Source organism: Drosophila santomea, unplaced genomic scaffold, assembly GCF_016746245.2.
Source record: "Drosophila santomea strain STO CAGO 1482 unplaced genomic scaffold, Prin_Dsan_1.1 Segkk79_quiver_pilon_misjoin1_scaf, whole genome shotgun sequence".
Lineage (NCBI taxonomy): Eukaryota > Metazoa > Arthropoda > Insecta > Diptera > Drosophilidae > Drosophila > Drosophila santomea.
The window spans coordinates 520,853-533,947 of NW_025319012.1; the positions used below are offsets into that span (position 1 = coordinate 520,853).

At 43.7% G+C, this 13,095-nt stretch overlaps 6 protein-coding genes across 9 annotated transcripts; 2 read left to right on the plus strand and 4 right to left on the minus strand.

The window, feature by feature from the left end:
* Window positions 1–108: 108 nt before the first annotated feature.
* Window positions 109–3,611, minus strand: LOC120457778 (protein deadlock). 3 transcript variants are annotated; one of them, XM_044006713.1, is made up of 3 exons: window positions 3,374–3,611; window positions 2,055–3,311; window positions 109–2,000 (listed from the first exon to the last, which is right to left on the minus strand). In XM_044006713.1, exons 1-3 carry the CDS (start codon window positions 3,542–3,544, stop codon window positions 135–137), a joined length of 3,294 nt encoding a protein of 1,097 aa, XP_043862648.1. In that variant the 5' UTR covers window positions 3,545–3,611; the 3' UTR covers window positions 109–134. The 3 variants fall into 3 exon arrangements, with proteins under 3 accessions (XP_043862648.1, XP_043862649.1, XP_043862647.1); XM_044006714.1 differs by having other exon boundaries at window positions 2,064–3,311; window positions 3,374–3,610; XM_044006712.1 differs by having other exon boundaries at window positions 109–3,311.
* Window positions 3,612–3,986: 375 nt separating this feature from the next.
* LOC120457757 (transcription factor E2F2) lies at window positions 3,987–5,960 on the minus strand. The gene is made up of 5 exons (XM_044006716.1): window positions 5,466–5,960; window positions 5,294–5,403; window positions 4,853–5,111; window positions 4,343–4,682; window positions 3,987–4,276 (listed from the first exon to the last, which is right to left on the minus strand). The coding sequence occupies exons 1-5, from the start codon at window positions 5,766–5,768 to the stop codon at window positions 4,173–4,175; spliced, it is 1,116 nt and encodes a 371-aa protein (XP_043862651.1). The 5' UTR covers window positions 5,769–5,960; the 3' UTR covers window positions 3,987–4,172.
* A 265-nt stretch (window positions 5,961–6,225) lies between these two features.
* LOC120457756 (M-phase phosphoprotein 6) lies at window positions 6,226–7,147 on the plus strand. The gene has a single exon (XM_039645255.2). It carries the CDS (start codon window positions 6,594–6,596, stop codon window positions 7,080–7,082), a length of 489 nt encoding a protein of 162 aa, XP_039501189.2. The 5' UTR covers window positions 6,226–6,593; the 3' UTR covers window positions 7,083–7,147.
* On the minus strand, window positions 7,017–8,321 carry LOC120457755 (ubiquinone biosynthesis O-methyltransferase, mitochondrial). Of its 2 annotated transcripts, none has more exons than XM_044006718.1 (4): window positions 8,172–8,321; window positions 7,940–8,116; window positions 7,352–7,869; window positions 7,017–7,269 (listed from the first exon to the last, which is right to left on the minus strand). In XM_044006718.1, exons 1-4 carry the CDS (start codon window positions 8,198–8,200, stop codon window positions 7,139–7,141), a joined length of 855 nt encoding a protein of 284 aa, XP_043862653.1. In that variant the 5' UTR covers window positions 8,201–8,321; the 3' UTR covers window positions 7,017–7,138. The 2 variants fall into 2 exon arrangements, with proteins under 2 accessions (XP_043862653.1, XP_043862652.1); XM_044006717.1 differs by having other exon boundaries at window positions 7,352–7,884; window positions 8,172–8,320.
* Window positions 8,322–8,532: 211 nt separating this feature from the next.
* On the plus strand, window positions 8,533–10,499 carry LOC120457740 (5'-3' exonuclease PLD3). Its single transcript, XM_039645239.2, has 2 exons — window positions 8,533–8,839; window positions 8,927–10,499. The coding sequence occupies exons 1-2, from the start codon at window positions 8,654–8,656 to the stop codon at window positions 10,220–10,222; spliced, it is 1,482 nt and encodes a 493-aa protein (XP_039501173.2). The 5' UTR covers window positions 8,533–8,653; the 3' UTR covers window positions 10,223–10,499.
* On the minus strand, window positions 10,297–12,727 carry LOC120457739 (exonuclease mut-7 homolog). Its single transcript, XM_039645238.2, has 3 exons — window positions 11,894–12,727; window positions 10,853–11,832; window positions 10,297–10,790 (listed from the first exon to the last, which is right to left on the minus strand). Exons 1-3 carry the CDS (start codon window positions 12,661–12,663, stop codon window positions 10,663–10,665), a joined length of 1,878 nt encoding a protein of 625 aa, XP_039501172.2. The 5' UTR covers window positions 12,664–12,727; the 3' UTR covers window positions 10,297–10,662.
* Between the last annotated feature and the right edge of the window lie 368 nt (window positions 12,728–13,095).

Here is a 13,095-nt window from a genome sequence, read left to right on the forward strand (position 1 = left end):
TTGTAAAAATCATATAGGAATAATCATTTGATAACTTCATTGAGATTGGTGTTTATCAAGGGAAATGAAGAGATTATGATAAATGTCAAAGCAGATATTTTCCATTCATTTAATTTGCTTAGTCAAGGTATTTTTTATTGTTTATTGTTCGAATATTCATTGGAAAAATGAAAACTATAGTTCTCATTTGAGTTATACGCGGCTATTGGCGAATGTCTAAAATTAGCAACTGTGGAGTGTCTTCTTAATGGTGGACACGGCTGAACGGCAACAGATGTTGTAATAATTGAGGAAGGACCAGAATCCGCTCCTGGCGGCCCTTGACTTGCGCTCGTACTTTCATTCTGTCTGTAGCTTTTCGATGTGCTGCTTAGAATCGACATAATAGTTTCGTTGGTACAAATAGAATTTGGATGTAGGGTGATCAACTTAAGGGCGTTTGAAAATTTATCAGAGCGGTCTACGGAAGATTTAAGTATGGTGATCAAGTTTTTTTGGGGTATCTCAAAGTTATAATCCTGGTCCAGCTTCATGAGCTTATCGCAATAATCGTCCCAGTTGGCGTTGCACAGAATATTTAGCGTCATGAGCATAAAATCGCGATATTTATGCGCTTTGCATGGCAACCACACATACTCCATAATGCATTTCACAGCCTCTTTCTGCATGCCGCACTTATAGAGGGCTTCATAAGCGTGTACCAGTAGGGGAGCTGAAATGCTTTTGTACAACCGGCAGTCGGCCAGCATGATTAGCAGATGCTTCCACAGGCGGCGAAATTCAAAAATGTCTACAAACGAGGTGTAGTAGGTCTGAAACAGGAAAATGCTTCGTATCGTCTGTCGGTAGAGGTTTACCAGGGTGTCCTCGTCCATCCTGAACAAACGTCTCTGAACTTCGCCCAAACTGCTCATTGTATGATCGCAATTGAAAGAGATGCATCTGTTGTCCACGCTTTGCATGCACCTAATCCCAAAAACTTCTTCAATCCAATTAACACCTTCTAGGTTGGAGCCTGACGTGGGAATGGGTACTTGTGGTATAAACTGTGGGCTGTTGGTGCACGATTCTGGTTCTACTCGATATGGTGGAGCAAATACTGGCAATATTTCTCTGGACCGTCGAGCAGCGGTTGCTTCGTCGCGCTGCTTGCGATTGGATTCAGCAAACGGGGGATCCGCTAGTGAAGACGGCACAGCCACCTTGCAATTCTTTTCTAACTCCTCCATTTCGTAGAGGGATCGCATCACGGAGGGCTGTGTCTTCAGATCTTCAGCATTTAGTTTTGGAATTCGAAACGATTTTTTTTTTTGAATTTGGTGAGCATCTTCTTTTTTGATTGACTTAAGTGTTTCTGTGGAAGGCTCGGGTTTGAGTATCTGCTCCGCCGCTTTCTCGATCGGTTCGAGCTCAGTCAAAATCTCATCGTCGAGTCCATCCCAGGAGGCAGCCATCGAGAGCACATCGTCATCGTCGTCCTCGTAATCCAGCTCTTCATTTCCTCCCATAAGTAAGTCCATTAAATCGGATTTGTCTACCTCTGCTGTCGATGGTCTCGTCAGATTCTCGAAGAAATCGCTGGTATGGACTATCTGGGTATCGATCTCGCTGGGTGTTTTATTATTTAAGTTCTCCAGACACCGATCAATCTCCTCCACCTCACGAAATATCTCCATTGGTATGTCATAGACGTCATCATGTTTTAACTCGACGCTGGCCCCTTCACCGCCCACGGGACTAGATAATTTAATAGCGTCAACCAGTGGCTGATCCACATCCATTTTGTTTGGTGCGTAGTCTTGTGCTCTCCGGAAGTTATCCTCATCGCCAAACATATTGTAGTTGTGCTCATAAAGCACATCGTAGCGATAGTTAGGACTCCCGTATGTACAATCGATCTTTTGGCCCAAATCCTTCTCAACGGGTCCATCAATTTCTGAGCATTTCAAGTTGATCGCAGTCTGTGGCATGTGGGCTGGCATCAACGTTTTGGCGCTTATCTGCGGTAACAAAAGGAAGTTGTTAGGTAACGTAAATACCATTAAACTGCTTACTGATTTTACACCATTGTTCCTCATTTTGTTTGGCGGTGTGTTCCTATGGACTTGAGATGTCGATGGCTTCTGCTGTCCAGATGCTTTATGGAAGTTTTTGGCCTGCTGACTGATCTTTTCGTGCATGCATTGCTTTCCCTTTGTCTTTAAAAGTTTTTGCAACTGAAGCGACGTTGTTTTTTTCTGATGTGGCGCTTTAAGCCTCTGTTTCTGCTGTTTGGGCTGTTTTTGACCAAAATTTCGCAGTTGCTTTGCTTGAGTCGTCTCGCTTTTTGGTTTTATAGTTAGGAGCTCTGCTGAATGCTTACCCTGCCCGGTGAAGTTAGTTTTTAATGATGGCTCCTTTGGAGGCTGTGCTTTTTTATTATTTGTGGGCCGTCCTCTTTTTCGCTTTACTTGCTCTGGTGCAGGACTGCAAAATTTATGAGTCAACTCTATCTTGTGGGGCAGATCAAGGGCTTTTGGTTTATCGCGATTTATCTTTAGCAACCACTTTGAAAGCGGCAGTTGGTCATCGCAGTCGTCGCTTGATTCCTTTGACTCGTTGCCGCGCATAGATGGCTTATGTTTGTCGCCTGAACTATGTCCCTTGCCGGTTTTTAGTTTTAAATATTGGGGAGTACCTGTGGGAACACACGTGTTTCGACGCTTGATTATTTTGTCTGAAGAAGCTTTGTAATCTTGTGTGGGACCAAATGAATTTCGACGTTGTGTTGACTTGGACGCAATGTTCTTGGGATTTAAGACAAGAACATCTGGAGAAGCACATGGATCTTTCGTCTTGATGGTACTTAAGTCTGGAGCATGAGGCGATGCCTCTCTACACTTGAAAACATATTCATTGCGAGCACAAACACTTGATTCTCGGCTTTTGCCGACAGGTTCACATGTACGTGGGCGCCGCTTAGAATCTCTGCGCTTGGAAATTCCAGCTTTGTAGGAACTGACAGTCGAATGCCTTTTGCCCTGTTTCCAGATTTTAGCATATTCGGATTCACCAGGATTTTTATACGTAGAATTTTTATTCGAAACACTTGAAGATCTTTCTCTATTACCAGAATCACAACCTGTTGAATTTACTACGGTATCACGGGACTTTATGGAACTTGAAGCTTCACACGGAGGAAATTTTGTGGAACTGGTGGGTTCCAGGAAAACAGCGGACTCTGGAATTGTGGCCACCGATCCCGTCTGGTTTCCCTGCAGCGCTTTTCTCGGTCTGACCAAGAACTCTCGTCTTAGAGGTATGCTAGGATCCTGTTGATTGATTAGAAACAAATAAGCGAGTGGTCCTCGGCTAAAATGTGCAGAGTTCTTACGCAGCTGGTTTGGATACAGTAGGGATTTAGCCAGCTATCAAGGAACCCTTTGAAAATTGTATTCCATTCCTGCTCTGACATGGAACTCGTTCCCAACGTGGTCAGAATTTGCTGCCAGCAGGCTAGTTTTTGACGCATCCTCATATTTGACAAGTTTCTCACGATCACCATACAATACTTCTTTTTTCTTAAGACATGTGTTTGCAAATTAACATTAGCGGTTCTTTCCAGTGTGACCATAAACTCGTGTTCAACGGTAGTTAAATACCAGATGATCCTATCAGAAGGCCTTTTGCTATTTTACAAACAAATTTATAAACAAACTCATCTAGTAATTAATTCACAAATTTTAAATCCTATATTATTACGAGTCAAGTTAAATCCTTATTAATTATTCTGACATCATTTGTATGTGTCCACCCACACGCATCTTTAAAAGTTTTGGTTGTGCCGTAATAATAAACTTAAAATAGAAAGGTACATAAATATGGATTTCTTAAAAAATATTTGTACCAAGAGCATTCTAATTGCAAAAGACTTCCGCTTGAGTCAAATAAACCCCATAAAACCCCACACAACTTGAGTTTAAATCAAATAAACAACCTACAATGTGTGCATTTATGAATTTATTGGTTTTGCTGTTAGTGTGACGAAATTACAAGGTATTAAACTAATTAAAAATTTCTAGACGATATAGAGAAACCAAAAGTCAAAATTGTACTAATCATAAATATTTGCACAACGCACGCGGCCAGTTGCAGTGTAGCTAAAGTCCTAAGGTGTACATCCCGCCCCTCAGTTAGGAGCACTGAACGTCAAACAGCTCACAGATACCTTCATCGCTTTTTAACGCGAAGTTGAAGTCTTCCTGCGGCGGATTAAGCTGAACCAGCGGTGGGTTTTCTGCAACATTGAACAGGATCAATTAAAGCATGGGCTCCTTGAAAATGGCAAGAAAACTAAACAAACCTAGGCTCGGATCATCGGGATAAAATCGGCGCAGTGAGTGCCCGGACAGATAATTTTGAAAGATTATCTTCGCCGTTAGCTCGTTCTCCAAGAGTTTCATTTCATCCTTCATCTCGGGATTGCACGAGTAGCCGTGCTCGTCGGTAATCACGTTTCCCGTGCATACTGGAGTGTTACTATCCTCGCTCGAGTGCGACGACGTTGAAGGTGAAGGCGTGTCCAGACGGCGATAGTCAAAGAACCCGTCCGCATCGTGCGGGTTTGTGGTGCTCTTTCCTTGGTTCGTCACCAGGCGAATGTCGATTGTGCTGCCATTATCCAGCGACACGGCCAGCTCGTACTGCAAAAATAATATTTTCTTTAATCACCTATTTTAAGAAAAATGTACATTTTCTTTGATGAAACCAATCAAAAAACACGTAAAGTAGTTCAATGATCTTCAATATCAAAAAGTTTTTACAAAGGAAGATTTTAAAAAGATTGTAGAACATAGCTGGAGGTTAGACCTACATGATTTCGCTTGATATCCACTTCCTCGTCATAATTTGGTATTGTGAATACGGAATCATCTCCAAAGATGTCCAGCAGATCATCACGTGTCACATATGCATACGACCTATTCGAGGGATCTTGCATAACATATCGCAGGTTGCGCTGTGCATACTCCAGTTGCCTGTCTAGGTCATCCTCCACCATTTTTAGGTGATTAGTCCGGCTACGTGCCAGGTCGTAGTCCTCCTGGTCCTTGGCATTGTTGAAGCCCCCGCCACTAGAATATTTACATGTTTAATAATTTTTAATGAAATATTTAAGTGGAATAAACTTTAAAAAATAATAAAGTAAATTCCACCTGTTTGTACAGTATTTTTAAGTGCTGAAAGGCTTCACCTCATTTTGTTTCTGTCATTACAATTTTTAGTTAGAGTTCGCAAAATGCAAATGAGGTCTTACCGCCAGCGCACTAGGGAGCAGTGTCTGCCCTTATCTATTAGTCCAATGCCCTCCAAGACATTGGTAATATCATATATTCGGCGCTTCTGCACGTCCAAGATTTTGGTTGCCTGCAGAGGGAAAAATAAGACGATATTAAAGATAAGCACTTAATGGTAAGCTGTTATAGTACCGCTTTCAGGTCGATGGAGCCATCGTTGGCTTTCATGAGATCCACAAACTTCTGTGTGAGCAGGACCAGTGAGCCCACAGAGCGCTGTTGTCCAGGCTGCGATTGCGATTGTAAATGCGATGGGGACTTCATTGGCGTGGGTGGATCTGGTGAAGTGTCCATGCTAACTGGTGTGGACTCGTAGCTCTGCGACCGGACCGAAGTTTCAGCGGAATCCACCTTCATCATCATAACCGAGGAGGAGGTGCCCGCTGCGAAGCTGCTGTCTCTTTTAACAATACTCGCGGTTTTGCGCTTGTACATGGTCCACAATCGTCAAGGTAGCTATATTCCCGTCCTGGTCACTCTTTGTGTAGCTGCACTCGATATGCAGCGATCAACAAGCTGAAATTAATTGCACTTTGGAGCGAAAATTAAATGAAAATACGAATGTTGGCGCTAGGTTTGCTTTCCGCCATTTATGTCATTTTTTTCATTCTCCCTCTATTCTTCGTGCGCACTGCGCAGTGTGGCAAAGCGACGCTGCCACGACGATAGTAAATCGATTTATCGATGTTTGCGCACATGTACAACACTATATTTGAAACAGGACAACATTTTTTATTTTCTTGTTTTTGATTTATCTTTATCTGCAGTGTATTTCACTTAGTATTACACTTAGTATTAGTCTGCAGTCACACAGATTATCCAGTGTTTTGTACTTGGTCGCAAAATAAATTTGTATTACAAACTTGATCTTAAAATGTTTACATTTTTTTCGTATATCCATGGTTAGCTAGTCCTTAAGATTTATTGTCTGATAATACTCCTTCTTGTTTCTTTTTAGGATCTCCGATGCTTTCTCCATATTTGTATTAAATATATCTAAATATTTGTTACTACTTAAAAGATAGGCAAAAACGAAAGGTTGTTTTAGGTTTTAAAGGTAATTTGAGTATTTACTTTAAAGATTAACAAGAGGGCGCGCCACGTTTTCTAGCTAAGCTAGAAAACGCTTTGCAGCACTGGCTATACCCGTTTGTTTTGTTCGGTCATTCTGCTTTGAAAAAAATTAAACGTGCCAAGGTTTTCGCACTTATATTTAAGGTGAAAAGTCGTTCTACCTTATTGTTAAAATATAATAAGAAAATGCCAGCCAAATCAAAACCAAGACTTTCGCGTGGTGTCCTGGACATGAAGTTTATGCAGCGCACAAAAGATAAAGTAGAAAAGGAGGCAGACGATGAGCAGAGTAGGGCACTGTACTCCAACGAAATCAACCAGAAGATGCTTAATTCCACCTCGAATTTTATGGTGGAGTCCAGCTACTCGATATGCGCAGGCCTCATAGACGGACGCCTCAGTTTCCGGGGTATGAACCCGGACCTGGAAATTCTCATGGAACAGGAGCTGGCAGAAAAACAGGGCCGCACGAGGCCGGAGCAGCCCAAGGAAGTCTCCGACCAAGACATGGTGAAGGCTTATTATGCCAACAAGGCGCCGACGGTCACCGGCAGCATGAGCAAAAAGTTTAACACTAAAAAGGACTTCAAAAGGAAGAAGATCGGCGAAGATAGTGAAAATCCGCATGCCACTAGAAAGCAACACTTTAAGAAACCACGATCAGATGACGATTAGCTTACTACTTAGATTTTACACACTGACTTAGCTCTTAGTTAAATAAAAATGCGAATTCAATTGTATTCGCGCTGTTGTTGTTTCACCGCATGCAGGGCGTAGCACATCTGGTTGTTGTTGATCCAGCGCCAGTTGTTGCTCCAAAAGTCGTAGGTGCTTCCATTTACCATCACCGTCTCACAATTCACTGCAGGTGAACAAAAGAAAAATAGTATTGGAGTTGGTAGCCACAGCTATTCTGACTACAAAGCCTTATCAGATAAACTTACTTGTATCCAAGATGCGCTGAACGTCCAATGGCGAAATCATTTTGTCCCAGTGATGCGTTCCTCTGGGTACCAGACCTAGAACATACTCGCTAAGGATTACGCCGCCGAACCAACTGGGTATAGTTTTGTTCAGACTGGTGATGAAGATGGATCCTCCAGGCTTTAAGGTGCGTACACTGGCCTCCAGCAGGGCCACTTTATCGTTGACGTGCTCCAGAACTTCAGACACTATCACCGCATCATAGCATTCGCAATTGGTCTTGGCATGTTGTTCCACAGGCTCCATTTTGTACACCACTCTGTTAGCTAGCTCTGGACTGGAGCATTTTACGTGTTCGCGAGCCGCCTCTATTAACTTCACGCCAAGATCTATGCCAGTCACCTGCGCACCAAGGCGCGCCAAGTGTTCTGTGAGCAATCCTCCGCCACATCCGACCTCCAGAATATTTTGACCAAACAACACCTTGGTGGTATTTACGTAAGCTGGCTTAACAGTGCCACGCGAAACTATGCCATCTCTGATGAAGGGAACCCTGAAAGGTGAAAAGGACTAATCAATAAACCTTTTGGACAATCTGTATAGCTTACCTAATCTCATTCAGGGCATGTAGGGCACTCATGGTTCCATTTTGATTCCACCACTCTGAGGCGTGATTCTCATGGTGCCGCACTTCCTTTTGGGTGACAGCATCCAGTGGCTTCGCTGTGCTGCTGCTCCTTGTTAATTTGGGCACGATAGCCACTGCTGGCAAATGTCTTAGCTTGCTGAAATGCAAAAATATAATGTAATATAAAAATGCAGTTCCGAAAATAGAATTACCCGCTTGCAAACAATGAATTTCGCAGCATTTTTGCGAGAAAAACAAACTGTGATAAAAAAAACAGCTGACTTTGTTTCGTTGCCACGACAAACGCATGGGCGCACCTAAAAACATGAAGGGGGTTTAACGACTGGCAAAACTAATTAATTATTATTTGGCATTTTCTAATTCCAACATTGTGATGCATTTTGTTTATTTCAAGAAATTTTATTCTGTCAAAAGTGTATATATTCATAAAGACAGAAAAAACTACATACCCTTTTCCCCATACGCAAGTACGCAGTTAAGGAATGAAATTCCTGTGAGAAGGGAACGAATGGAATGGAAATGGGGAACTGTTTAAAGTTCCGATCTGTTTAGTTCTTTATAATTCTTTCTAGCTCTAGATCAAAAAGAAAACCGAAAACTTATCAATCACCTGCCATAGCGATAAAGATAAGCAAACTTTTGTGGCTAATCGCAGTTCTTGCTATTCGTAGACATGCCGGAATACAAGAAGCTTGAGGACCAAGAGCCAGATGTGGAGAATGCCACTAGCAGCGTCCAGAACACTGTTCCCGTTCAGGACGCCGGGGAGGGACAGAGGGCGGCGGCAAGCCAGCAAGCGGGACAAATGGTGACGGTGTCCTTGTTCATGCTTCTTTTCCTTGGCAGCTCCTACTTCCAGGTATATACATACATATGTACATACTTTATATAAGATTTCATATTTTGTTTTTTATTTTATTTAAACCACTTATTACTTTTTCTGCAGCCGCGGCCACGACTGCATCAATACAAAGGGGGTAGGGGTCATGGTCTGCAGGAGAAGTTTGACTGCAACATACAACTGGTAGAATCCATACCCATTGGACTAACATATCCCGACGGCAGTCCGCGATTCCTGAGCACATACGAAGCTTGGCGGAAGTTATTGGAGGGCGCCAAGACCTCACTTGACATAGCTTCCTTCTATTGGACACTGAAGGCCGAGGATACGCCCGGGGTGTCCGATAACAGCACTCGACTGGGCGAGGATGTCTTTGCAAGACTCTTAGCCAACGGAAATGGCGGAAGCAGGTCGCCCAGGATTAAAATTCGCATTGCCCAGAGCGAACCCTCTAGTGTGTCACCCAATTTAAACACAAAGTTGTTAGCCAGCGCTGGTGCTGCCGAAGTTGTGAGCATCTCGTTTCCCAAGTACTTTGGCAGTGGAGTGCTTCACACCAAGCTGTGGGTGGTTGACAACCAACACTTTTATCTGGGGAGCGCCAATATGGATTGGCGGGCCCTGACCCAAGTCAAGGAGATGGGCGTGCTAGTCCAGAACTGCCCAAGACTGACCAATGATGTGGCCAAGATCTTTGGAGAGTACTGGTACCTAGGCAACAGTGAAAGTTCTCGCATTCCCTTCTGGGACTGGAATTACCATACCGCCTACAATTTGGAACAGCCCATGCAGCTGCGTGTAAACACAAATATTACTATGGAGGGCTTCCTATCTAGCGCACCGCCTCCCCTTTCAGCCTCGGGACGAACAAACGACCTGGACGCTATCCTTAACACTATTAACACAGCCATAACTTACGTAAATATTGCGGTTATGGACTATTATCCACTGATCATTTACGAAAAGAATCACCACTATTGGCCGTTTATCGACGACGCTCTGCGAAAGGCTGCTGTAGAACGGGGCGTGGCTGTGAAGCTCCTAATTTCGTGGTGGAAGCACTCCAACCCTAGTGAGGACCGGTATCTCAGGTCACTGCAGGACTTGGCTTCCAAAGAAGACAAAATTGATATACAAATACGTCGATTTATAGTGCCGACTGATGCGAGCCAGGAGAAGATTCCCTTTGGTCGTGTGAATCACAACAAGTATATGGTTACAGATCGAGTGGCTTACATCGGAACTTCCAACTGGAGTGGAGACTACTTTACGTACACCGCTGGCATTGGCCTGGTTCTAAGTGAAACCCTTGAGACCGAGTCCACTAATACCCTAAGAAGCGATCTGCGAAATGTTTTCCAGCGAGACTGGAATAGCAAGTACGCCACACCGCTGGGATAATCACATAATGTCGTTGTTTGACTCCATTTATTTTATTTCTCCCAATGTTATTTGAAGTATTTTAGCACTCCACAGTTGTTCAATCCTATTTATTGCTTTTATTCAGTTTTGATTATGCGTGAGGGTAAACAAGAGGCTCGTTTTACGGCCATAACAGAAAATACAAATAATACACGTATTTATGAATTGGAATAATGTAAGTATTTAAAGTAAGGAGATACAGTGAGCATGAAATCATAACGTAATAAAATTCATTTTTTTCTTCTGATTTGTAAAATGTGAACAAACTGCCTGGCTAGTCACTAAATATATGTTAAATACTCTTTGTAACTACATATAACATTTGGACTTAATTTAAGTTGGGCGAACGCCTTTGTCGTTTTCGTGAGAATCGCTATCCCTTAAAAGGTGCATGAATATAACAAGGACCAGCCTCTCAATCACTTAAAATTGGCACCCCGCCTGAGAAAGTTATTGCTAGCGATGCTCTTTTCGATAGCCACATGTATGGAGGAAACGCGTGCAATGAGCGTGTTGTAGATCAGCAGCAAACATCGCGCATCCATGGCTGGAAAGTAGTAAAGTAGAAATTAGTCTTGCTAGATTCTGAGGAGCCAATCCCCGACTCACCGGCATAAAGAATCTGCTCGCGACGCAGTGGTCGATTAGCCCAGTTTGAACACTGGTTTGATTTGTTCAGTTTCTTGCCAAGGCATGCCAATGAGAGATCCGTCAGGGCGTCTCCTGCCCGGTTTACATTGCCAAAGGGTAGCTCAACGCCGAAGCGCTGCTTTTTCAACTCCAGCCATAGGCTGCGAAGGTCCAAGTAGTGGTGAGGCATTTGAAGGCGCAGATGCAGGGGCAATGAGCGCTGCAATACACTGAGATCACTGACCATAGAGAAGCCTACCTTACGGATGTTCACGTTGTTGAAGATATTAGCGCCCAGCAAGCGCCAGTGTTCCTCGCATAGGCTCTCCCTTGCCAGACAGTCGATCAGGTAGACATTGTGGCCGGTGGCAATCTGTAGCACGCACAACTGATTGTCTCCGCATACGCTCTGCATCCATTCAGAATCCAGGTATATGACGCACTCCTGCTGCAGATGGTATAACATGCGATCGAACTGTTCAGCCTTGTCCACAATGATAAGGCACTCGTCGGGCAGGTCCATGGTCAGGTACATATCACATCTACTTGCGGCGCAGCGGTCCTCGCTGGGGGATTCCCAGCCTGCCGATTTTCCAGCGCCATTTTGCAAGACCTGCGCCTTGATCTCCAGCGGACAATCTTTCGGATCAAGATTAAACTCCTTGTACCAATAGATGGCCTCAGAATGAGCTCCAGCCGAGGCCATATACATTACGAAGTCCGTGCGCAGCGCGTAGTCATAGGCATGGACGCTCACCAGCTCCCGGAAACTGGCCAGGTTGATGCGCGCCTTCTCGTACTCGCGGTAAAGGTAATGCAAATAGCCGCACGTTTTCGTGAACTTATAGTTGGGCGTGACAGTGTCGTCGAAACCATACTTCTTGGCTAGACGCGCCACAATCTTGGCAATAGGCCGATAGCTAAGCACGTGATGAGAGATTTTAAGATTCTTGTACCTACTGCAGGTTAAAGAGACCATAAAATTAGCTCAATTTTAAGACCATTTAATTACATACTTACTGGAGAAAATGCTCGCAGAGCTCTATAACTTGCTTTTCCTTGTGCAGCAACGAATCCAAAAACTTGACAAAGGGCAGCCGCTGATGTGTGGCATAGTCCAGATAGTCCTCGGCTAGTGGTAGTTTCTCGATTGCAATCAGCGGGAAAGCCAGTTCCATCATGTCGAACTCGTGCGTCAACTGCAGACTGATGGACCACTGGGTTACCTCTTTGTACAACCCGTTGTCCAGGAGTTCGCGCAACTTGGGAAGCAGTAAATCGCGGATCTGGCGTAGACTGTAGGCATGGATCACAGCATTGTTGAGAGCCAGCAAGCCGGACGTCTTGACAAAGTTAAAGGCTATCATGCTGGTGTTGGGATCACAGCCCTCGCCAAGCTGCGGAAAATCTTTGTGGAGTTTGCATACCGTGTCCAGCACAAAATGGGACAAACTCTTCGGCTTGATGTTGCTGCTGTCGGGGCAGTTAGCGAAGATCTTTAGGGCCAGCAGTAGAGGATCCTGATGGCCCATTAAAGCCTTTCCAAATTCCTGGCGCAGATGGGGCGACTTCTTCTTGCTATACATGTTCCACATCTCGCGAAAAAGCTTGAAAAACTCTTCCGCCTTTGCGTCCAAAGTGGCGTCAAAGTTACAGCCGTCGATTCCAGCACCTGTCGTGATGTCCTCCAGGCGCTTGATCTTCAGATTGGTCATTAGGTTCTCCATCTCCTCCTCGTCCGACTCCATGCCGGCGGGTATTGCGTTGTACATGTGGCTCTTGAGTGCCATTTTTCACTACTAAGCGAAGCAAGTGCAATTGGCAATTGCAAATGCAATTGACTGTAGAGGTGATAAAACATCGATGGAACCATCGATTTTAAAAATTATCGAAAAACATCGAAGTTTTAGTATTGGCCTGCGACTTATGTACCTAGTCGCCCACAACAACAACGCCGTCAGTAGTTCTGGATATTTGGCGGATTTTCTTTTTTTAAGAACAACAGTTTTTTTCGCAGTGTATTGCGTTCGTTATAGGTAGTAAACAACATATACAGATTTATATGCTTCCATTTATAATTAGCAAATATTTATACAGTAATATAAGGATTTTTCTTTAAATTATACCTACATATACGAACCACGTACTTTAATGCTTGGAAACTTGCATTTTTATTTATTTGTATGAAGCTAACTCCGGATTTAAATCTAAAGCAAACTAAT

Coding starts and splice junctions, on each gene's coding strand:
- LOC120457778 (XM_044006712.1), bottom strand. CDS start 3,544: ATGGTGATCGTGAGAAACTTGTCAAATATGAGGATGCGTCAAAAACTA. Junction 3,312..3,373: donor ACTGTATCCAAACCAGCTGC/GTAAGAACTCTG, acceptor ATCAATCAACAG/GATCCTAGCATACCTCTAAG.
- LOC120457757 (XM_044006716.1), bottom strand. CDS start 5,768: ATGTACAAGCGCAAAACCGCGAGTATTGTTAAAAGAGACAGCAGCTTC. Junction 5,112..5,293: donor TGCTCCCTAGTGCGCTGGCG/GTAAGACCTCAT, acceptor TAAATATTCTAG/TGGCGGGGGCTTCAACAATG. Junction 4,683..4,852: donor TGGATATCAAGCGAAATCAT/GTAGGTCTAACC, acceptor TTATTTTTGCAG/TACGAGCTGGCCGTGTCGCT.
- LOC120457756 (XM_039645255.2), top strand. CDS start 6,594: ATGCCAGCCAAATCAAAACCAAGACTTTCGCGTGGTGTCCTGGACATG.
- LOC120457755 (XM_044006717.1), bottom strand. CDS start 8,200: ATGCTGCGAAATTCATTGTTTGCAAGCGG. Junction 7,885..7,939: donor CATGCCCTGAATGAGATTAG/GTAAGCTATACA, acceptor TTCACCTTTCAG/GGTTCCCTTCATCAGAGATG. Junction 7,270..7,351: donor TCAGCGCATCTTGGATACAA/GTAAGTTTATCT, acceptor GTTCACCTGCAG/TGAATTGTGAGACGGTGATG.
- LOC120457740 (XM_039645239.2), top strand. CDS start 8,654: ATGCCGGAATACAAGAAGCTTGAGGACCAAGAGCCAGATGTGGAGAAT. Junction 8,840..8,926: donor TTGGCAGCTCCTACTTCCAG/GTATATACATAC, acceptor CTTTTTCTGCAG/CCGCGGCCACGACTGCATCA.
- LOC120457739 (XM_039645238.2), bottom strand. CDS start 12,663: ATGGCACTCAAGAGCCACATGTACAACGCAATACCCGCCGGCATGGAG. Junction 11,833..11,893: donor CTCTGCGAGCATTTTCTCCA/GTAAGTATGTAA, acceptor TTTAACCTGCAG/TAGGTACAAGAATCTTAAAA. Junction 10,791..10,852: donor CGAGCAGATTCTTTATGCCG/GTGAGTCGGGGA, acceptor ACTACTTTCCAG/CCATGGATGCGCGATGTTTG.